Genomic DNA, 23982 nt, shown 5'->3' with positions numbered 1-23982 from the left:
AAGAGACTTTTCTTTTGGAGGGATAGCTGGGTCATTAGGCCAGAAATTATGGGTGAGTTACCCACACATGTGGTTTATTTTGCCTGTACCATTTAAGAAAATTTTTTAGAGCCAACATTTAAAATTGACAGATTTCACATGAAAATCTTCATTTTTGGCTTTTCCAGAAAAAACTGGAAGATCTGGCAATACCAGGCCTGCATGGCAGCTATTGCCTAGAGGTAACTAGTGACTGCTTCTAGAGATAGGGCATGTGCTCTATCAAGAGATTATTTCACCCATTTATGTTACCTACCTGGACTCTTGAAATCATTTGGAGCATATGTCTCCTGCATTAGGTTACTCTGGAAGGCACACTGGGAAAGAGGGCTGACATCTGTCTTTTACATACTCAAGGTCCATAATTTGAGAGTTAACATTTAGTTATTGCTATGGTTTGGATGTTTGTGCCCCCCCAAATTCATATGTTGAAATCCTAATGCCTGATGTGACGGTATTAGGAAGTGGGGACTTTGGGAGGTGCTTAAATCACATGGTGGAACCTTCATGAATGGGATTAATGCCTTATAAAAAAGCTCCAGGGAGATCCATAGCCCCTTCCATCATGTGAGGATACAGAAAGAAGGCGGCAGCGTTGAACCAGGAATAGGGCCCTCACCAGAAAGGGACCATGCTAGTGCCTTGATCTTGGACTTCCCAACCTCCAGACTGTGAGCAATAAATTACTGTTGTTTATAAGCCACCTGATCTGCAGTATTTTGTTATAGCAGCCTGAACAGACTAAGACAGTTATTTTCCCTTTTGGTTTTGGGTTGCCTTTCTAAGTTAATATTTAGGGGTAAAAAGTGAGATTTTGTCATTTTATTCTTAAACACATATCTGCTATTAGTTCAACAAGCACATTTCCATAACCCCTAGTCACTATACTGTCAGCAACTAGAGGAAAATTACCTCTGAGCTGGAGGAAAGGGAAAGGTGGGTTATTGGTTTTTTTTCTTCTTCTTCTCCCCAAAGCCCCCCAGCACATAGTTGTATATTCTAGTTGTGAGCACCTCTGGTTGTGCTATGGGGGACACCGCCTCAGCGTGGCCTGATGAGCGGTGCCATGTCCATGCCCAGGATACGAACCAGTGAAACCCTGGGCCGTGGAAGCTGACCGTGGGAACTTAACCACTTGGTCACCTGGCCAGCCCCAGGAGGGTTTTTAACAGGTTCACAAACCGGGTGAGTTTCATGGAAATGAACTTCAGAAGATGGCCAAAGTCCTTCACATGGGTTAAAGCTTATGATGAATTCTCTGGAAATCACATTTCCTGTATGCAGAGGAAATTGCTGCTTGCCAGTCCTTCTGTGGCGAACTAGCAAATTATCTGAGCTTTGAATTTAGAAGGGGAAGGAGGAACTAGTTATATCCTATTTTCCCCCTGGAGTTCTGAATCTTTCCTTGATTGGTGTGTGAATGATGGGGCTGGGGAGCCTTGTGGAGAGCTTGAGAGTCTGACAGGAATAGTTGGAGAAAGGAAGGGTAAATTTTAGTTCCATTGAACTCCCTCTTTTCCTGCAGACTATGTCCAGTAAGACAGTCACTTTCTGAGGAGAACAGATGATTGTCATAGAATATATCATATACCTCCTTCCTCTTCTGTAACACAAGGTGATCACCAGTTTCCTTTTCAACATTCAGATTTTGTGCCATCTGAATGACTTTAAGTAATCTCAGAGGCCCAGTTTCTTCATCTGTAAATTGGCGATACTATCAATATCTACCATATCAAATAAGTTATTTAGAGGATCAAATAATGCAACTGTTTGTGTTTTCTTCCTCACAAAATTAAGTACTTTCCTGGAAGAGCGAGTATTATTGTGAACAGAGAAGGGAAAACGCATGTTTACCGGAAAGTGTTACCAGGACAATAAAACAGTCAAAGAGAAGACTGTCATTATCCAAGGTTAAGGTCCCGCGGAACGGTACGCCCGGTCTTTCGCTGTTGTCTCTCCGGACCTTTCTTCCGTTGTACCTTAGACGCTGCTCACCCCGGCCTCAGGAAGTGAAAGCCTTCCCAAGCTCCCAGTGCATGCTGGGAGTTGCGGTCCCTTTCCTAAAGGCTGGGGGTGGCCGTGAGGACCTGGATGGCTGCGGGAGCCGCCAGCACGTGGCGGGAAGGGGCGGCGCGCTAGCTGTCTGGTCCCGGGAGCGGCAGCCGCTGCCCGTCCTCGCGCCTCGTGTTGCGGTGCCCTCCCGACATGCCCGAGGAGGCGGGCTTCCCGCCGGCCAAGAGGTTCCGGCCGGCCTCTGGGCCTCCGAGCCGCGCCGGGTCCTGCCCTCCCGGGAGGCGCGTGGTAATGCTGCTGACTGCGGGCGGCGGCGGCGGCGGGGGAGGAGGCCGGAGGCCGCAGCCGCCCCTGGCCCAGCCCGCGGCCAGCCCCTACCCAGAGGCTGTAGAGCTGCAGCGCCGGAGTCTGCCCATCTTCCAGGCGCGGGGGCAGCTGTTGGCCCAGCTCCGGAACCTGGACAGCGCCGTCCTCATCGGTGAGTGGCCCGCGGGCGCCTCCTTCCAGTCTCCCCGCTCGTGGCTCTGCGAGACCGGGTCGTCTTAGGTGCCTTTCGACCTCTTTCATTCGTTTCTACAACAAAACTGACCGTTTTTTCTGTTCCAAACTCGGAGAGGGGCCTCGGGGAGAGTCAGGCAGCCCAGTCCTGGAGGTGCTTACAGCCCAGTGGGCGTGCCCAAAGTGTTAGGCAAAGACTCACCTTCCGTGTGAAAGGGTAGAGTGGTGTACCGGGGGCTTTGGGAGCCTAGAGGAGTGGGTCTGAGCCAGTCTGGGAGGAGGCGGCGGGGGAGGTGGTCCCCGAAGGAGGGCAGTCTGCCCAAAAGGGAGAGCCTGCAGCGTAGGAGACGTAGTGGAGGCGAGGAACAGTCCGTTCTGTCTGGGAGTAGTAGTTTCTGGTGCATGAACTAAGAGGCAGAATTGTGGGTCGAGGACTGATTGCAAGGGGCTTTAATTCCTAACGTTTAAGTAAGGGGAGTTCCTGGAGGACAGAGAGGATGACCCAGGAGAGCCATAGTCGTAGGAATGGAGTTGTAAGAAGGGAGTGGACAGATAGCACCAATGAGGGCCAGTAATATATAAACCAGAAAATGCCCACTGGATTTGGATGTGAAGTATTGATTGTGGATCCCATGGAGCACCATTTCAGCAGAGCTGTGTGGTATGCGTTGTCACTGGGCTGAGGAGTAAGTAGGAGGTGAGGGAATGAAGGCAGTGGGAGCAGGCTTCTGTTTTGAGAAAAAGATGGGAAGGGAGCTGAGAACTTGCAAGTATTCCTAGATTGAGGGGAAGAACTCAGTAGAGAGGGAGGCTGAAGATGGGAAGCAGGCACTAACAGAGCAGAGCCCAAGGGGCATGAGGAAGGGGGACACTACAACAAGGGCTACAGGCATAGTGGCCTGAAATATGGAGAAGATACCCAAGAGGCTGGGGGGCTGCAGAAAGGAGGTAAGAATGGGTGTGACTGCAGAATGTAGGGAGATGCAGAGGGAGATCACATTTGAGGACTCACTTTTTCTATGAAATAGGCACAGGAGCTCTGCTGAGAATGGGAGTCATAGGGCCTCATGTGGGCCCTCGGGGAGGATGGGGACAGAAGACAGGCTGCAAAAGCAAGAAAAGGATCAATAGTAGTGCTGGTACCCGGGTGCATTTGGCCCCACTACAAACTCAGGTCTTTGTCTGTGCAGTTGGGTTATTTTACTTTAGTGATGCTCAGTTACCTGGTGTAGGAGCAGAAAAGATGGACAGGGAGACATTGATTCAAGTTAGGGGTTTTGCCCGGTGGATTCAGTGGGAGGAATGCAGAAGAATCAAATTTTTAGTCCATGATTCTTGGCCAGGTCAGGAAGGATGAGCAGTCAGAGAGGAGGAAATACAGGAATGATACAGGACTATAAGACTCTGAGGTCAGAGAGGTGTAGTGGTAGCCAGGGAGGGGGAAGGATGCGCAGGTTTACTGAGTTCTTTGTTCTAATTAGGCATTGTTAAAGCAACCCACAGAGGGCAGGAAATAACACTAGGTGCTTGCTGTATGCAGGACGTTCAAGTACATGGAAGCGACAGACAGACCTTCTCTGCCTTCCAAGAGCTTCCGGTATTGCAGGAGGACAGAAACGTTAAAACACTTCTGCATAATGTAGGGTGGTCAGTGCTGGAAGAGAGAGGAACAAGGCACTGAGGAGCACAGTGGAGACCACCAGTGCAGCCCAGGGGAGAGAGTTTGAGGTTTAACTCATCCTGTAGAGTTTGTCAGGCAGATGATGACATGAGAGCAGGTCTTTCACAATAGTGTGGGCAGAGGCAGAGGGTTTGAAAGAAAGCAGGCTAGGGAATGGGGAGGAGTTTGTTATGGCTGCCGTGTATGAGTGGATGTGTCTTCGTGTCAGAATTCATAAATCTCATTTATTCTTTTGAAAGGCACGACATCCTTTTTACATAACAGTTGTATTTCATTTTATGTTTTTACTATACCAGTTACCTATTGTTGAACATTTATATTATTTCCAATTTTTTGTTGTCATGAGTGTTGAATAACACGTCTTTAGTTATTTCTTTAGAATCAATTCCTGCAAGTGGAATTGTGGGTCAAAGAGTATAAACTTTTTAAGGATTTTTCTAATATAATTTGGCCTTCCTAGAAACAATTCCAATGAACACTCCACCAGCAACATACCTGAGTGCCCATTTTCCTGGGGCTTTATCAACTTAGAGTTTTCTGTTTTGTCTTTTCCTTCTGACTTGGTTTGCTGATATCGTTTCAATTTGCATTTAAATGACTTTTATTTTTTCTTAGGGGAAACTGGCTCTGGGAAGACGACTCAGATCCCTCAGTACCTGTACGAAGCGGGCATTAGCCGCCAGGGCGTCATTGCTGTGACCCAGCCTCGCCGCGTGGCTGCCATCTCTCTTGCTACTCGAGTCTCAGATGAGAAAAGAACTGAACTTGGGAAGCTGGTACCAGATTTCTTTACTAACAGTTCTTGTCCCCACACCCCGTGCCCCTGCCTTTTATTTTTCTGAACAAGACTTCTTACACATAGCCAGCTTCTTTCTTGCCACAATTGTTTAGGCCTATCTCAGAGTTTTTGTGGGGTTTTTTTAATCAGTTCCTAAGAGATCAGAGGGTCTGACAGACTATCATTGCCATTTGCTTTGGTTTTGAAATCTGTTGGCAAGTTGGACAAATTGGTTGTTTCCCTTGAGCATTTTTAAAGCTTCAGTAAATTCTGTTAAATCTCTGATCTATATATCTTTCTAAAAAATTGTAAGAGGGCTGGCCCCGTGGCTGAGTGGTTAAAGTTCCGTGCACTCTGCTTTGGCAGCCCGAGTTCGTGGGTTCACGTCCTGGATGTGGACCTACTCTACTCATCAGCCATGCTGTAGAGACATCCTACATACAAAATAGAGGAAGACTGGCACAGATGGTAGCTCAGGGCTTTTCTTCCTCATGCACACACACAAAAAAATTGTAAGCATTTTTCTAGTATATATGTGGGTATTGAGAATGAGTCCCAGAACTGTATATAAGTCAGATTTATTTGCATTTGTTTGTGTTTATGCATTTCACTTAAAAACGTCTTGGACGTGTTTTCATATTTGTACATAGCTTCACTTGAAACTATTAAGTAACTAGGGATAGGAGGCTAGTTTTAAATTCTTTGTAATGCTCATCATAATTGCAGTTAAGGGAACATACCTGTTGTCTGTGTCCGCCACCAGCCTGCATGCTCCCAAGGGAGCAGGGAAGATCGGTGTTGGTCTTGTTCACTGTGATAGTGCAAGTGCCTGGCACAATGCTAGTTACATAGTGGCTGTTCAACAAGTGTTTGATGAATGAATAATTTCTCTACACAGGTTGGCTATACAGTGCGCTTCGATGATGTCACCTCAGAAGACACCAGGATCAAGTTCCTGACAGATGGCATGCTTCTGCGTGAAGCAATTTCAGACTCCCTGCTTCGGAAGTACAGCTGTGTCATTTTAGATGAAGCCCACGAACGAACTATCCACACAGATGTGCTCTTTGGAGTGGTGAAAGCTGCACAGAGGAGGCGAAAGGAACTGGGGAAGCTGCCTCTCAAGGTAGGCACAGCAGGCTTAGGAAGGAGGCCCGTGTTTCTTCCTCAGCCTCTTCCCTTCACCCATCTGCTTCAGAACCAGCGAGAAGGCTGTCCTGGTGTTGTGTCCCATCCTCCCCTTCCCTCTCATCCACAGGTGGTTGTCATGTCAGCCACGATGGATGTGGACCTGTTCTCTCAGTATTTCAATGGAGCCCCCGTGCTCTACCTGGAGGGTCGGCAGCATCCAATCCAGATTTTTTACACCAAACAGCCTCAGCATGATTACCTGCACGCCGCACTAGTCTCAGTCTTCCAGATCCACCAGGTAGGAATGGGGTGTAAATTCCTGGAAAGGTCTGCCTCACCTTGGAGCTAATAGAGCTTTCAGTCTTAAAAAGCAAAGCTACTGAATGAAGCAAGTTTGTGAGCTGAATCGTTAGGATGGATATTTTTATCCTTTTTTCTGGTTTCTCTTATTTCCTGTGAAAAAGAAAAATAATTCACTTCTGACCAGCATCTTTCCCAGTTGAGCCAGAAAACTTCTATATATTAGAGCGGTGGCTTGCAAACTTTTTTTGATCATAACCCCTAGTCAGAAGCACATTCTATGTTGCAACGTAGTTCATAATATATATAACTGAAATAAGTCTTATGAAATACTGCCTTCTTTACCACGTGTGGTATCCTCTGATATTTTCTATCTCCTTTTAAAAAAAAGTTGGTATTGACCCAATGGTGGGTTCAAATTTAGTTTTCTTTTCGAAAAAAGCTGTTTTAGAGAAACATTTCAAAAATCTCTTCCCATTTTATTAAACATTTAAAAATTTAAGTGATTGTCACCTCATTTTTGTTTAATTTGTATAAGACTGACTTTTTACCTTCCTATTAACTTTCTGAAAAAATTTAGAGGCATACTTTTTAAATTAATTTTTATTTTAAGCTAAATAATGCACACATAATTTAAAGTTTACAAAGTCAAGCAGTTAATTCTAAAAGGCTCGTAAAAAAGCAGCAGTCGCTTTTCCTTCCCCATCCCAGATCCTGCTCTTTAGGGTAACCACTTTCAATTTCTTAGCTATTCCCCTGGATATTACTGTCATAGTTCTAAAAACAACCTGCTTATATTGCTATTTTTTGACTTACTGATGTTAGGTGTTACATGTTAATTTCTTACCATGGTAGGTGATGATTTAGAAATACCCCTCCCCTCCTCTCGCTTCCCTCCATCCCCTCAACAGAGTTACATCACAATGCTTCTTAGATCAATCTCAGCACGTACAATATTATGATCCTGCATTGCCAACACTGCACCATCTCAATGCCTCCTTCCTTGCCCAACACAGTTGTACAAGTTTTCTGTGTACCTACGGCTAATTTTTTCCCACGTGTTCCAGCATCTATCATATGCCAATCATGATTCTTTTTTATGTGTTTAAACACAGTCCACTTTTTCCCAGAGTCCTTTATGCTGCTTTTCTGCTCAGAACAGGTTGCTCTTCTTGGCCTCTGCACAGCTGTTGTCTTGACTCTTGCCTTCACTGTCCTCTGTGTTAAACCCCCTTATGACAGTTGTGTCTTCTCAGCCTCCTGGCTGCATCGGGTGGAGGAGGGCCCTTGGGGTTAACAGCACTGTACTCTGACTGAGCCAGTCCTGGGTTTTCACCCTCGCACAGCCTGCCTCCGCCTGCTCCTGAGTTCTGAGCCTTTCTGGCTTCTGCAGGGAAGTTGGCTCATCTCTTGTCACTGTTCCCCTTAGCAGACACCCAGGTGGGAACTTCCTGTGCCTAGCCAAGTCATCCACCTCCTCCCCTATCTCTTCCATCTTTCAAAAAGGGGTTGAAACGTCTGATCTCTTCTCTTCTCCTGTTGGCCATGTCTTTCTGGACTTACACCTTCGTTGTCAACAATTTTGATCGTGTTTGGAGGGGGTCGATCTGCATTGTTTAACTGGTAAAAAGCAAACTTGAGGTGAGAATTTCTCATGAATGATGCCAGCAGGTGCTTTCAGGTGATATGGTGGCTTTGATGAATCCTCCCCTTGATGCAGCTTTAACTATTTTAGATTTTATCCTGTCTGTGTGTTCCTCTGAACATTTGTCCTGGTAATACTGGGCTAAAAAACGTACATGCACACACACATAAATATATATATTTACCATATATACATATGATATATATATACATGTATACACATGCACACACACATACAATTATTATTATTAAACATTTAAAAAGTTATTTTGCCACTCAAACACTTTACAAATTAATGTATCTGAACAGACTTCAAAGAAAGCTCAGGTGAATGGGAATGTTGTGAACACTTGAATGTTCTTCCCTTTGCAAGGAGAAGAACCCATTTAACCTCGGTGGCTCAAGCAGTGTGCCCTTGGGTGTATGGAAGGGCTTTTTTTTTTTTTTTTTGGTAAGGAAGATTGTCCCTAGATAACATCTATGTCAGTCTTCCTCTATTTTGTGTGTAGGATGCTGCCGCAGCATGGCTTGATGAGCAGTGTGTAGGTCTGTGCCCTCGATCCAAACCCACGAACCCCTAGGTCCCTGAAGCGGAGTGCGCGAACTTAACCATTATGCAGCCAGGCTGGCCCCTGGAAGTGCTTTTGATGGTGTCGTTGCGTAAGGGTTCCTTTTCCAGCATGACCGTCATCTCCATAGATCAGGATTTCCCCAAGTTGTCTTCTGTTTTGTCAGCTTCACCTTTCAAGATGATTACGGAGGGAAGGAAGCTTTATGCAGACGTTATTTGCTTGGCTGAGTGTGATTTTCATGGTATTGTTCTTCCTGCGAAAGCAATTTGGTGATTTTCCTTCAGAATTTCCTTAACTGGTTTTTAAACATAGCTGGCTAACTTGTGCAAGTTACGGCTTTCTGCCTTATCGGTAAGGGTTTTCCCCCAGGGGAGACGCCAATGTTTAGGCTCATGTACATCTCCGTGGTTAAGAAAAATAACTCTGGAAACTTCATCGATGACCCTTGTCTTTTTCCTGTGCGCCCACACTTCTATTGAGGCCTGGTAATTCCACTCTACCTTTTTTATAGGAAGCCCCTTCTTCTCAGGACATCCTGGTGTTCCTCACTGGTCAGGAGGAGATCGAAGCAATGAGCAAGACCTGTCGAGACATCGCGAAGCACCTCCCGGATGGCTGCCCCTCCATGCTGGTCCTTCCGCTGTACGCCTCCCTGCCCTACGCCCAGCAGCTCCGCGTCTTCCAGGGAGCCCCAAAGGTGAGTGCACCACCTGCCGCGTCGCAGCCCTGTCCCATGCGGCCTGTGTGCTGTCAGCAGACTCCGGATAAGGTGTAAGGGACAGGATGCACAGGTGCCAGGTATGCTGGCTGAAAAGCTGCAGGAATAGAATGTAGCCACAGGTCCAGCTCTTCCGCAGTAGGAACAGGGAAGCGGTTGTCCGGGGACGAGGGAGAGTGCAGAGGCAACAGTTGGAAGGTAAATGAGTGACTCTTCTCAGGTCCAACATAAACAAGCCCTATTTGTCCATGGTACCATTTATTGGGTGCCTGTGCTGTGCCAGGCACTGTGCTAAGTGACACTTTACATACAATGTCTCTCATCCTCTTGAGAACCGGCAAGGTCGGTTATGATCCCATGATAAACACTGAGGCGCTGAGAGGTGAAGTAACAGTTGCTCCAGGGCCATATCCTAAGTAATTGGCAGGACCAGCCGTCCAGCCCCGTCTGCCTGCTTCTGAACCTTGTGCCCGTTCCACTACATCTCATTGCCCCAAAACAAGCTTTTAAGACTGGAACATCTCCCTTCCCCCCACCCAATTTAATGACCGACCATCAATATTAATAATTCTCATTAATAACGAAGTCATCTTTTCTTGATCTGGAGTGAACTGTGGAAATTAATGGTGAGGAATATGTTTAAAAACTTTTGAACCTCTGAATCATATGTGTGTCATTTGGCTTTTTGGTTTTCTTCCTCCTTTTAGGGCTATCGCAAAGTGATCATTTCAACCAACATCGCTGAAACCTCCATAACCATTTCAGGAATAAAATATGTAGTTGACACGGGCATGGTTAAAGCAAAGAAGTATAACCCTGGTGAGAATTTGTAGCTCATGAATGTCTCTTCTGTGTGTAGTGAGCATCGTTGAGTTTCCTGTAGTCTCTCAGTTTCCCCCAAATGAGCATTTCATGTTTGTAACTAACAGACTTGGGTGGCAGGCACCACGAGTGAGACAATCCAGGGTCAGGCCCAGAAAGGAGACCCGAGGCAGGGCAGCTTTAGCAAACTTGGGAACAGAGGATCAGGGACCTGGGCACCGGGTCCGAGACCTGTCAGAACTTGGGTGAGAATGATGGCTGAAGGCCAGGGACAGCGTGACACCACATCAGAAGCTCTCGTCAGAAATAAGAGTTGAGGAGGGTTGGTCTGAGCTCCAGGTCTCCCGGGAAGGAAACAGACCCCTAGGCTGGGTGAGGCCCTAGCTATTTCCTGAGAATATGCAGTGGGAAGCTTGCTTGAAGTCATTTTTCTTCATGTCTGCTTTATACCTTGCCTTATTCTACAGAGGATTTGAGGCAGCTGAAGTTACCGCTCCTAAATGTTTAATTGAAATGCATTACTAAGCGTTCGAGAGTGCTGACTTTCGCACGTATATCTCTTGGAGATAATACGTGTGAAAGGGCTCGGTTCTCCAGTGCCTGGCACAGAGTACACCTTTATTGGGAAAATTAGTCTCACTTACTCCTAGGAGTAACAACGTCACGTTGTGTCTCTGTTGTAATGGAGCTGGGAGGGAGGATATAGGGCACAGGGACTGGAGGCATTCCATTTCCGAGTCACTGATTGATATGGTGACCAGCCATCCTAGTTTGCCGGAGACTGTGGTGGTTTTAGCACTGGGAGTCCTGAGTCCTGGGGAACCCCTCAGTCCTGGGCAAACTGGAGTGGTTATCACCTTGGGATCTAAGCCCAAACCTCTGGAATCTACTCTCTTGGGCCCCAGCTATGAGCGTGAGGTTTGTCAGATGTTTTAGTAACAGATTTCACAGTGTTCATTGCAAGGCCTCGTTTCACTGCAGAGCCATCTGGTTTTATGCTTTCCAACGTAGCCTTGAGTTTTTCTGGACTCGCATATAGCAGAAAGGATCACTGGTGTTCTGAGGAACGCTTCTTTTTGTCCACACTGTAGAAGTTGGTTTATGTGCTGAGCAAGGCGCTGATGTGGGCCATTCTCCCTCCAGACAGCGGCCTGGAGGTGTTAGCCGTGCAGCGGGTGTCTAAGACCCAGGCCTGGCAACGCACAGGGCGGGCTGGCAGAGAGGACAGTGGCATCTGTTACCGGCTATACACGGAGGATGAGTTTGAGAAGTTTGAGAAGATGACCGTGCCAGAGATCCAGAGGTAGGCCCGAGGTCCTCCTCACTCCTGCCACTGTCCCCTGGTCTCGCTTTCCTGCTTGCTGTGTCTTCCGGGAGTGGCGATTTCACTAATGCTCCTCAGTGGACGGCTCTGACTCACCACCTGGAGGAGCAGGGACAGATGAACGAGCCCCGCCTCTCACTCTTCACAGGTGTAACCTGGCGAGTGTGATGCTGCAGCTCCTTGCCATGAAAGTCCCCAACGTGCTCACCTTTGACTTCATGTCCAAACCCTCCCCAGGTGAGTGACATCTGCAGTGGAACAGAAGGTATACGAGGAGACAAACAACAGCAAATGGATTCTCCAAGAAAGAGTTTTGGTGGTCTCCTTGTGTTTAGTTTAATTGGGTGGATGGCATTAACTGTCAGAGAGGAAGCTCAGAATCGTGAAAGGATAGCTTCTGTGCTCTCAGCAGCATCCCGGCACAGAAGCAACGGCTTCATGTAGGGGCTCCGGTTGGGTTCCTGGACCCCAGGAACCAATGAGGGTAGTCGATGGGGTCCAAGGGATATGGCAGAAACCTAACGGAATTGTACTTCTGCTAGAGAAAGGACTGAAAAGATGAAGTTTCTTTGCTTTTGACTGAAATCTGATCAGATCCTGTCCTTCATTAATAATCCCTCCATGGAGAAAACAAAAATAATTAGAATTCTTAATGATGGTATCTGTTCAATACACCATATTCCCTTTTTTTGGTCTCTGTCTCTTTTTTGTTTGTAAAGATTTTATTTTTCCTTTTTCTCCCCAAAACCCCCTGGTGCATAGTTGTGTATTTTTAGTTGTGGGTCCTTCCAGTTATGGCATTGGGACGTCACCTCAGCATGGATTGATGAGCAGTGCCATGTCTGCACTCAGGATCTGAACTGGCAAAACCCTGGGCCGCCAAAGTGGAGTGCACGAACTTAACCACTCGGCCACGGGGCCGGCCTCTGTCTCTTTTTTAAGTGAAGAAATGCAATTGCTTAAAAAAAGAGTAAACAGTTGATGGGTGTAGAAGGGTCCCACCCCTGATCTTCAGGTTCCTAGTTTCCTGCCCCTAAAGCAACCACTGTGGCCGTTTTCTGGTTGTCTTCTAGAGAAGATCTATGCACGTGCAAGTATATATAGTCTCGTAAAACACAAACAGCAGCACACATTGTGCACCGCTCTACACATTCTATTTTCTGTTAATTGCTAAACTCCTGTGTATAAAGGAAGGACATACGTGGAAGGTAGAAGGCATAGTAAAACCACACCCGTGCCCCCATTCCCAGTGCCTCAGAGCCCCCGACCCCCAGCCACTCGCTTCCTTCCCTCCCCTCGGGGTCACTGCCTCCCATATTTTGTTTGTAATTCCCTTGTTTCTCTTTCGTGTTTTGTTCGGTGCCTGTGTCCCTAGACAATGTGTTGTTTCGCTTCTAATGTTTATGTTTAGATTCTTCGATAAACTTCCCTTTTCATTCTGTGTGTTTTGTAAGGTTTATTTGTGTTGATGCATTTTCATTACTAAATGCTATTCCATTCTGTGAATAAACTAAAATACATTTATCCATTCTCCTGTTGACTGAGACATTTGCACACTGCTTTTTTCCCTTAATATGTTTCATTGCATCTCAGTATGTATATTTATTACATCCTTAGAAATGCTTCTTTATTCTTTAAAAGGTGATGCATTTACATGGTTCAAAATTCAAAAAGAGTAAGAGAGTAAATAGTGTCCTTCTCACCAGGGGCCTCTGAGTACCCGCTGTCCCCATTGTTATGCGTGTGCGGCTGGAGATGCAGGTCCCAGTACATGTATGAGTATATCTGTGGGTGAAATTCATGTGTCACATGGCAGGGTGTAAAATTCACATACATACTGCCAAATTAAAGACTGAAGACAGTGATGTCATTCACAGCTTTGGAAAGTATGTCGTGGGGGCCGTGGGGATTGGGGTCTTTGCTGTGGTTTGATGTAGAGTTATCAGAAGCTTCCCCAACTACTGAACTAACTGGAGTTTCTTCTGTTTTCGAATTTCTGGCTCCTTTGTATGTCTCTGTTTCTTTAGATCACATTCAGGCAGCTATTGCCCAACTGGACCTGTTAGGTGCTCTTGAACATAAGGACGACCAGCTGACCCTGACTCCAATTGGAAGAAAGATGGCAGCATTTCCTCTAGAACCCAAATTTGCCAAAGTAAATGATACCCTTTCCTCAGTCCCCTTTCTGTACATTATAGGTTAGCCATCCCAAAGTAGACTCCTAAATCCAGTGCTTCTAGAGCAGCCTTCACTTTTTCTCTTAAATAATTATCAACCCCTCCGTTGTGTCTGTCACTGACTTATGTTCTGTGTGGGATTCAACTCATATTGAATGAGTGTAGGATTCAAACTCATATTAAGTCGTGAGCTCTCCGTGTGGAATTTGGAATCCTGCGGAGAAGGCAGTCATCTGTTTTGCACACTAACACTGATATACAGTCATGGTTTTAGAAACACCTGCCCTTTACCTCCTAAGAAGGGGAGCTGAAAAAGCAAGATACAGAAATACTGTATTCAGACACTGGGAAGAAACTTTTTTACACAGTTTTTGATTTTGATTTGCAGACCATCCTGCTGTCCCCCAAATTCCACTGTACGGAGGAGATCCTGACCATCGTCTCCCTGCTGTCCGTGGACAGCGTTCTCCACAACCCCCCCGCCCGGCGGGACGAGGTGCAGAGTGTCCGGAAGAAGTTCATATCCAGCGAGGGCGATCACGTTACCCTGCTCAACATCTACCGGACCTTCAAAAACATAGGCGGAAATAAGGTCAGCTTCCTTTGTACAGAAGGTGCCTCCTTTCGGGCATGGGATTTAAGAGACCCTTCCCTTTTTCAGTGAAGCATCTAAAGAGCCACCAAAAGGACGCCAGATGTCATTTCAGAAATGTCTGCCCACAGGGAGATAACCAGCGAAGACGTGTAATTCCAGCCTTGCACTCTGCTTGTGTTTAACTCATGCTTAACCTGGGCAAGTTCATTAAGTATTTGGTGACCCGATTTCTTAGCTACAGAATGATTTTCCCCCCTACCTGCCCCTAACTTTCCTCATAGTAGTTTTTGCTTGTATGATATTTCAGTTCCTTGGACCAAGATAGAAAACAGCAATATATTGGTTCATTTATCAATAAAATCAGTAATTGTTCTGTAGTGTGCATGCTTAGCCTGCATTTTAATGCAGTCAATTCTTTAAAAAAAACCCACCACCCACTTTTAGCAATTGTAAACAATTTGCCTCAGTTTGCCTCAGTTTATTTTTAAGGAAATAAAATGCTGTGTACAGCAAAAGCCCTGATCTGCTCCTTTCCTAGTCCTTCCTCCCTCTCGTAGCCACTGTCCTGAAGTCGGTCGAAGTTCCCAGGGGCAACCATGCTTTCACTTCACGTCCGTGCACAGAATGTACTGTAGATGTTGCCTCACCCCCGGCTTTGGCAGCTTGTGTCCACTTCCAGCGCCGCAGCGAGCATGCTGGGTAGGTCTCCTCTGCACAAAGGGGAGAGTTTCTCTGGGGCCGACACCCAGAGTGGACCTGCTGGTCTTGGGATAGGTGCATCAGGCTTGTGGCTCCCCAAAGTTGTCACCACCTCTGTACTCCCCATAGTTGTGTCTGAGAGCTCCCATTTCCACCATCCTCTCCAGCTCTTAGTTGAAGTGACTTTAATTTTTGCCAAGTTGATGGATGTGAAATAGTATCTCTGTTAAATTTTAAACGACATTTCCATGATTCCTCACGAGACAGAGAATTCTCACATAAGCTCTTGGTCATTTGCAGTTCCTCTTCTGCGAGTCATCTGTTCGTATCCTTTGTCTGTTTTTCTGCTGGATTGTTGGCCTTTTTCTTACTGATTTGTAGGAGTTCTGTATGTATTCTGGAGGTTCTCATCCGTTATTGGGTGTAGTGATACGGGTATTCCAGTCTGTAGCTTTTTTCTTGGTGACTTGACATAGGGAAACGTTGGCTTTACTTTAGTTTAAATTATTAATATTTTCCCTATGGTTCATGATTTTGACAAAGATATTTTCTTATATTTATTTTTGGCAACTGAAGTTTTCCCTGTGAAGTCAATTATTATTTTTTTTCTCTTATAGAAATGAGAGGATTGTGATATCTCTTTTTCTCCTATTCAGGATTGGTGCAAAGAGAATTTTGTCAACAGCAAGAACATGATGCTGGTAGCTGAAGTCAGAGCACAGCTCAGGGATATCTGCTTAAAGGTACTGTTTCTTCCCGGTGTTCCTGTAGGGACTAAGCTGTCACTATTTTCTAGGTGAAAAATTTTTAATTGCTTGTTACTGTTGATTACAAAAGAAACTCTCATTGTGGGAAAATTTTAAAATAAGGAAGAAAGTAAAAGTTACCCACAATTCCACCTCCCACCATTTTGATCTATTTTCTCATAACCCTGTCTTTAAATGCATTTTTTCCCTCCCCAAAGCCCCAATACGTTGTTATATATCCCAGTTGTAGGTCTTTCCACTTCTTCTATGTGGGATGCCGCCTCAGCATGGCCTGATGAGCGGTGCTGTGTCTGCACCCAGCATCCAAATCAGCGAACCCGGGGCCACTGAAGCGGAGCGCACCAGCTTAACTACTTCACCACTGGGCTGGCCCCAAAATGCATTTTTTGCTTAGTTACATTGTATATATAGTTTATATTCAGCTTTTATAAACTGTAAAAGCATTTTCCAGTATTTTTAGAATTCTTAAGATTTTTTTTACTAGGAATATCTTTGTTACTTTTTTCAGATTACAAAAGCAGTGTGTAATTGTTATAAATTGACACAATGCAGAAAATGATGATATGTAATGCAGGAAGTTGAAAAGTCTCCCGTAGTCCTGCCCCTCCACTGTTAACAGGCTGCTGTAGATCTTTTCAGAAGTTTTTTCTGTGTATGTTTGTTTTTAGGTTTATGTCTGTGTGTATACACATACACCTGGATACATATATAAAGTTTTCCTAAAACAAACCTGATATACATTTTGTTTTGCAACTTGCTTTTTTCCACTTGGTAGACTTCTTGAGTATTTAGTATGCCTGGGCTGTCTTTCAATGTTTGAATGGGTCTGTCTCGTTCTTTTTGGTGACTTCGTATCATTTTGCTGTATTCATTATGTTTTATTTAACCAAGCCCCTAGTGGTGATCATTTAGGTTATGCTGTACTGACCTTCCTCCTACATATGTATCTGTGCTCTGGTGCACATAAAATGAATTTCTAGATGGGGAATTTAGATTTTGATAGATACTGCCAAATTATCCACCAAAAAGTTTTCTATGAGCTTATATTCTCTCTTAGAGTACATGATGTTGTAAAGTCCTGTCATGTGTATATTTTTGTTTGTCTGTTTTGCTTTTTTGAAGCAAACGTTAACTTCAGAATTTTATTGTCTTCCTAATAAAACAAAGATGAAGCTTAGAACTGGATCACTTGGCCCTTTCTCCTCCTGTCTCCTCCCAGTTCAAAATGCTTGCATCTCTTGATAGCCAGCATTCTCTCAAATCTGCGGTTGGGCTCGACACATGCAAGCTTCAGCACAATCTTCTTTGTAGTTTTAGCCTTTTTTGGAAAATCGGCTTGGTCTGACCACCATAGCCACTCTGCCTCTTGTCATAATGCCGCTTTCCCTGGGCATCCCGGGAATCCCTGCCCTTCTTGGACTGTGTCATTTTGTGGGGTTGGTGCTTGCCACACTTCTTACTGAAAGTCCAGTGGATTTTAGGAACGTTCACGGTGTTTGCGAGAGTGCTGTTAGCACGGACAGGTGAAGTCCTGTCGTGTGTATGTAACAGCTGTGTGACGCTCCACATCTTACCTCAGAAGTGGGGGTAGTTTTGTAAGCGTTCTCCTGTTGTTGGGCACTGGATGGTGCCCACTGTTTGCTCGCATAAACAGGTCTGTGGTGATTCTTGGTGTGGAAGGCCTCGGCTAAGACAGCCCCTCCACCGTCCTGGGAGCCTCTGCACGTTCCTGGGAGACAGTTGTCGCGGGTACCCGGCCTTTGTCTGATGCCAACAGCCTATTGTTAGCACTAAAGTGATTTCTTTTCATAGTAGCCTGTTGTGCTCTGTATTACACACATTTTTCCAAACCCCTCTTGTACTTGATCAGTTTTCCTGCCAGACCATCCCTTGGCTTCATGAGTTTTCTCAGCCTATTATTGACAGTACAAATGGTGTTCCTCTGTTACTTCTGAACTTAGGAAACTTCAGGGTCAATGATGCCTCTCTTTATATGCCAGGCACTGGGCACGGTCCTGGGGTTTTAGAGATATGCCTAAGACTCAGTATCTTAAGGAACAACTAGAGAGGAGATCTGACATATATATATATATATATATATATATATATATATATATATATATGAATAACTGGTGTGAGGAGCCAGTAATAATGATAGTCATCATTGTTGATGAAGCACTGTTATGTGATTGCTTTATTTGAAATCTTCTTTTCACCCCATAACATTGATTCTGTTATTATTCCCATTTTGCACATGATGAAACCAGAGCCCAAGGAAGTTAAGTAGTTTGCTCCAAATCACACAGCCAGTGAATGGTGGAGCTGGCAGCCTGGAAGGAGAGACCACGTTAGCTGTAGGACTCTGGGACTTCCTGGAGGTGGTGACACTGGAGCTATCTCTTGACAGATAAGGAGATAAAGAGGGTCTTCATCTGACCAGGTTTGACTGATTGCAAAAGATAAAACCCTTGAGCATCTGAAAGGGAAAAGGGGGATCAAGAGGTAACTCTGGGAACCTTCAGGCAGGAAATAGTCCAGCCCCAGAGGGATGGGGATACAGAACCAGAAAAGGCCATCAGGAGCCAGGGCAGCTTTCTCTGGGCTGCTTGTCCTCTTGTTGTGGCTGCTCTCTGCATGCTTCCTTCCCTCTCCTCGCCTTCTGCCTCAGCAAGAGATTGCTTTCCCTCGCCTTGCCTCACCTGTCCTCTCAAGAAACTAACAGAGGGCTGGCCCCGTGACCTAGTGGTTAAAGTTTGGTACGCTCTGCTTCAGGTGCCTGGGTTCGGTTCCTGAGTGCGGAACCACACCACTCATCGGTCAGTGGCCATGCTGTGGTGGTGGCTCACATTAAAAAAAAAAAAAAGGAAGATTGGCAACAGATGTTAGCTCAGGGCAGATTTTCCCCAGCCAAAAAAAAAAAGAGAGAGAGACTAACAGAGATTGGCAAGATTTCCCATGTTTAGATTCCAAATGCCTAGAAGAGAGAAGCTGGCCCAGCATGGGTCACCCAGTGTCCACCACTGGTCTCTTCAGCTGTGGCCAGCAGGTGAGGTCACATGACCCACTCAGCAAGGCCTGTGGAGCAAGGAGAGTGATCAATGACTGACATTTCCACTACAGAGCTGAGGGGCTTTCTGTCTCCTGGGAGCCACATGTGAAGGCAGAGTCACGGAGCGGGACCAGGAGGAGAAGGCAGTCGATTCCGAGGGCCGCAGCATGCTCAGGATGGCTCCCTCGTGGCCGTACAGTTGGAAATTTGCCTTGTTTTCCGGGGCATTGGAGATGCCAAGCGTTTTGAGTGGATGAGGAACGACTGAGTCGTGCTTTAGGACAGGCGGCAGAGTGTGAGACGAACTGGAGTGAGCAGATGAGGATGTAGTCAAAGGGAGCGGGAAAGGCCTTCCCCACTGGGGCGTCCTGGTGGACGTTTCGGTGAGGGGCTGGGGCGCTGGGTCACCCAACCTGTCTGTGGTGTGGCGGCATAGACCATCGTCTCCCTCCTGGTCCTTCCTCTCCCAGGCTGCAGTTTCCTTGTTTTCAGTCCGCCCTCCTTCTCCTCTGCCTCTGCCCCACCCATGCTGCTCCCTGAGGCCTCTGAGGTGAGCGCTTCCTACATCATCAGCCACTTTGTTAGGCCTGCGGTATGGGCTGTGTTTTAGGTGCGGTTGCTCCAAATACTGTGCACTGCTGGGCAGTAATGTTTGCACTCTTTTCCATTTCTCACTTCCTCCCGCAACAGATGTCAATGCCAATCACGTCGTCCCGAGGAGACATGGAGAGCGTCCGCCGCTGCCTGGCACACAGCCTCTTCATGAGCACCGCCGAGCTTCAGCCAGATGGGACCTATGCCACTACAGACACCCACCAGCCGGTGGCCATCCACCCCTCGTCTGTCCTCTTCCATTGCAAGCCAGCCTGCGTGGTGTACACCGAGCTGCTCTACACCAACAAGTGCTACATGCGGGACCTGTGCGTGGTGGACGCCGAGTGGCTGTACGAGGCCGCGCCCGAGTACTTCAGGAGGAGGCTGCGAACCACCAGAAACTGAGCTGCCCCAGGTGCCGCCAGAGCCACGGGTGCCTGGGCTCTGGGCCACAGCTGGACTCGTAGCTGACTTCCAGGCTGGCGCCTAGAGAGGTGACAGGTTTTAATGTAGCAGAATGTGCCTGACTTCCAGGAGCTTGAGAGCATCTTTGTGTAAACTCCGAAGACTGAACTGTGTAAATGTGGACATGCCATTTTTACTTTGGAAACTTCAAAGTCAAGCTATCAGTTCTTGCTGGGTGACTTTGGGTGCCTTAGTTAACTTCTGAGCCTCGGTTTCCTCATCTGCCAAGTGGGGATAATAATAGTTCTTATAGGGTTGGAGACATGAGGTTTAGAGAAAATGAAGGCAAAGTACCCAGAGCTATGCCTGGCTTACGAGGAACATTCGATGAATTGTGAGCCATGCTTATGCCTGATGTTAGTGCTTTCTACATGTCAACTGAGTACAGCAAAATCCCCTGAGTTCTTGTGACAGGGCTTTTCTGGAAGGGGACCACAGGACGTCGCAGAGTTGGATGTTGTCCTTGGATCTATTTTAACGTCTATCTGTGTGAAGTTTTTAAATAGAAAACATAAGAGACTGACTTCTCTGGAAGTCTCAGGAGGGAGGTGCTGCTGTGTCTTAATTCATGGGCCGCTGCCCCTCCTGAGCACTGCCCGGGTGTGGACCTCTCTCTTGCTGTCTCCGAGCAGAGAGCAGTAACGGATGCTCGCAGGGCCCTGGGCTGCCTCCGTCCGTCCTCGGTGCCTCTTTGGTGCGTATCCCTATCTGTGCTTTCAGGAGACTTGGAAGTTCCCCGGGTAAAGGTGGATTTGTATCTTCTGAATCATCTCAAGTGTAAACATGGGAAACTGACCTTGTTGTATGATGCCTCCAGCATACCCAGTTGCCATTTTTCCCTCTAATTGGGCACATACAAACATGTGAGCATAAGGAATGACTCCGTGCTACACTTCAGCCATTTCCCTTCTGGCAGGGCCCCTGGTCAGAGAGCCGCTGGGAGTGGGGTGGAGGACAGAAGCGAATGGCAGTGAGAACCCAGACATCGCTGGCCCACCATCCACCACATCTGGTGTGTCTCTATTCTTGCTGCTTATTTATTTTCCATGATCTTGTTTTCCTTCTTAGGGACAACCTAGCTTTCCTGTTTCGTAGCCAGTCACCCCTGTCTAGCCTCAGTTTCCACATTTGTCAGAGGGAATTAGAGGGTCTCCACAGTGTCTTCCTGTTCTCATATTTTGAGAAGAGAAAAGACACCAAAGGTTCTTAGCTATTTAATTATCGAAAGCAAATAATCTTTCCCCAGAGAAATTTTGGCCCTAGAAGAAGCCCAGATTTAGCCCTTTACTTGTGCTTAATTCGTTTAAACACATACGTGCAATATTTTGGTCCTTACTTACACAGTGAATCATGAGTTGATAAGCGGGGGCCAACCTGCCTGAGACTCTTCACATTGAGCACACTGGACGGTCTCTCCTCTCCGAGCCCGTCGCCTGCAGGAGCGCCCCTGCTGGGCCTCCTCTGTCGGTGCCTGTGTGTGAGGTCTGGCGCAGGCTCCCGGGCAGTAGCCCTGGCCTGGAGCAGCAAGCTTTTAGCCAGTGTCTGGCTGTCTGGGTACTGGTGATTTATTTCTGTTAGAAATAGTTACATTTAGGCCAAATAGGATTTGACAGATCCTGTATACATCTTACTGAATTCTTAGACTTTTAGCTGGCTCTTCCTCAGATCGACTTATTCTTACTGTTGCTGACTTTCTGAAAAGTTTTTCAGAAATTTTTTAAAGTGTATTTTTCTCATTTATTTAATAGAAGCCTAGGATGTTTAGCCTGACTTGGTAAAAGAAATATTTTTAATAAAACATTCATCGTGCTGGTAAAAAGTTGGGAGTGGGGTGATTTCTTATGTTCCTCAGCAAATTCTCTATCAAGAGGTGCTCTCTGGGGTAAGGAAAACATAACTTGGGATAATTTATGTCCATCTTACCTACCTGAATGGTCTCTGGAAATGTATATTCTTTTCTGCAGGATAAAGGGTAAATAGCTTCTAAGTAAATGTAAATAGCTTCTAAGTAGTTTTAATGTTTCCGTACAGAAACAAATTTATCACTGTAACATTCTGGTAGAGTTTGAATACAGTAGTTTTTTATTGGGCTTTTTAAAAAGTTAATTTTGGGGCTGGCCCAGTGGTGTAGTGGTTAAGTTCACGGGCTCTGCTTCAGCGGCCCAGGGTTCACAGGTTTGGACCCCAGGCACGGACCTACACACCTCTCATCAAGCCGTGCTGTGGCGGCATCCCACATACAAAATAGAGGAAGGTGGGCACAGGTTTTAGCTCAGTGACAATCTTCGTCACCAAGAAGATTACTTAATTAAAAAAATAAAAAGTTAATTTTTAACCTAGCTGCTCAGGGATTAAATCAGATTGGAAAATCCATTCTGACTCCACTTATTACTACAAAGAAGTAAATGGTTATTTATATTGAGCTGCAGGGGGTAGAACACTTTAAACTTAAGCTTTCTTAAGAATGTTAAACGTTTCACAATGATGTTGTGATATAATCTTGAGCTGCTCTTTTTCAATTGGTACAATCTGACGATGTGACACACCTGTTTTCCAACCTGTGAATTCCACATCTGGGCAGATCACCAGCTCCCACGAGCAGCTCCGTGTCAATGGATGGACTCCAAGCAGATCGCATGCCTCAGGCATTTGCTTCCTACTTCTAGTCATCACGGAGCCTGCGACACCCAGAGCAACACAGATCTCATTATGAGGGAGGACTGCCAATGCCGGTCCTTGGTAAAAACCCTGACCTAATGCCGCATCTCTGCTGATCGTAAGGACATGCCAGAATGGAGATAAGTTTGTCCTCTGTGGGTAATACTGATAATGTGCTGTGATACATAAATCCGCTTAATCCAGCTGTCAAGAAGTGCTTGGGACTGTGGCCAGGCACCTAAGATACCATTCCTTGAGCATCAGAGGAAACCCTGCACCTGCGGAGAAGCAAGGATTTTTATTATATTTTATTTGATTAGAATCTTAAAACTTGCAGGAAAAAATCAAGTTGGTTCAGCTTTATGTTGTATTTTGAGAGTCTGGTCTTGTTCAAAACAGACACAGCTCTATAGAAACATCAGTTCTTGAATAGAATGCTCAAATTTGCACATGACTATCAAATCTATTAAAAATGAATCTTGTACATGATATGCGTGGCTTCTTTCTTCAGTCTCCCTTCCCTTATTCACAGAATGCTGTGGAGAATATTTTAAGTATTAGTCTTATCTTGGCCACTAATTTGGGAAGACCTACTTGCTTGGTACCTTATGTATCCTACATGTCCTGGTAAGGTAGGAACATCGGTTCTTAACCTAAATCTGATGTAAGCCATGGCTTCTTGCTCCCAGAAGAATGATGTTGCATCAGAAGTTGGGTGCAGGGCCAGCCCTGTGGCACAGTGGTTAAGTCTGCACATTCTGCTTCGTTGGCCCGGGGTTCGCCGGTTCGGATCCCGGGTGTGGACATGGCACCGCTTGGCAAGCCATGCTGTGGCAGGCATCCCACGTATAAAGTAGAGGAAGATGGGCATGGATGTTAGCTCAGGGCCGGTCTTCCTCAGCAAAAAGAGGAGGATTGGCAGCAGATGTTAGATCAGGGCTAATCTTCCTCAAATTAAAAAAAAAATCAAAAAAAGTTGGGTGCAAGTTTGGAGGGTAAAGGGAGGGGCGGCGGCAGGAATTAACCAGGAATCCTGCCCTCCCGGAGCTCCCCTCTGGGGGAGTAGGGGAGGCTGCCAGGTCCACCAGCAGTGCCACGAGGTGAGCTTTCCGCTGAGACAAGGATGAAGCAGAGAGGCCGGATCGCACGGGCGTGAGTTCCTGTTTGTTTCGCGGAGGAGAGGGGGAGTCTCCAGGAAGGCCTCCTGAGGGAGATGACCTTGGAGGCTGGTCGTTGGCGAGTTTGGGGCAGAAAGAGCGCACTGAAGTCACAGAAAGCCTGGCGTGCCGCGAGAACAGTAGATGGGAATGTGGAGAGCAGTCGCCGGAGAGAACTGAGGCTGGCAAATTAAACAGAAAGCCTTTGACACCATACTCAGGCCTGCTCAGCTCCAGAAAGTTCGGTTACCGGATTCGAGCCCCCGGGAGGCTGCACCGAAGGCCCCCAGCAGAGGGCGCA

At 46.4% G+C, this 23982-nt stretch overlaps 1 protein-coding gene and 1 pseudogene across 8 annotated transcripts; one reads left to right on the top strand and one right to left on the bottom strand.

The window, feature by feature from the left end:
* The first annotated feature begins 2043 nt into the window (after positions 1 to 2043).
* On the top strand, positions 2044 to 23013 carry DHX33 (DEAH-box helicase 33). Of its 8 annotated transcripts, none has more exons than XR_006512160.2 (13): positions 2109 to 2530; positions 4847 to 5007; positions 5908 to 6135; positions 6268 to 6438; positions 9168 to 9353; positions 10082 to 10193; positions 11340 to 11499; positions 11669 to 11757; positions 13548 to 13675; positions 14086 to 14289; positions 15648 to 15734; positions 19498 to 20560; positions 22448 to 23013. XR_006512160.2 is itself a non-coding variant. In XM_070482504.1 (13 exons), exons 1-12 carry the CDS (start codon positions 2245 to 2247, stop codon positions 15685 to 15687), a joined length of 1926 nt encoding a protein of 641 aa, XP_070338605.1. In that variant the 5' UTR covers positions 2109 to 2244; the 3' UTR covers positions 15688 to 15734; positions 19498 to 21679. The 8 variants fall into 8 exon arrangements, 6 of the variants coding, with proteins under 6 accessions (XP_014688143.1, XP_070338605.1, XP_070338606.1 ...); XR_011493607.1 differs by lacking the exon at positions 22448 to 23013 and adding an exon at positions 14359 to 14991 and having other exon boundaries at positions 19498 to 21679; XM_070482504.1 differs by lacking the exon at positions 22448 to 23013 and adding an exon at positions 14831 to 14991 and having other exon boundaries at positions 19498 to 21679.
* Positions 16781 to 17466, bottom strand: LOC139040015 (large ribosomal subunit protein eL42-like; annotated as a pseudogene).
* Positions 23014 to 23982: the final 969 nt, after the last annotated feature.

The sequence above is a fragment of the Equus asinus genome, chromosome 13 (assembly GCF_041296235.1).
Source record: "Equus asinus isolate D_3611 breed Donkey chromosome 13, EquAss-T2T_v2, whole genome shotgun sequence".
Lineage (NCBI taxonomy): Eukaryota > Metazoa > Chordata > Mammalia > Perissodactyla > Equidae > Equus > Equus asinus.
This window is presented reverse-complemented; position numbering and strand designations above follow the sequence as displayed.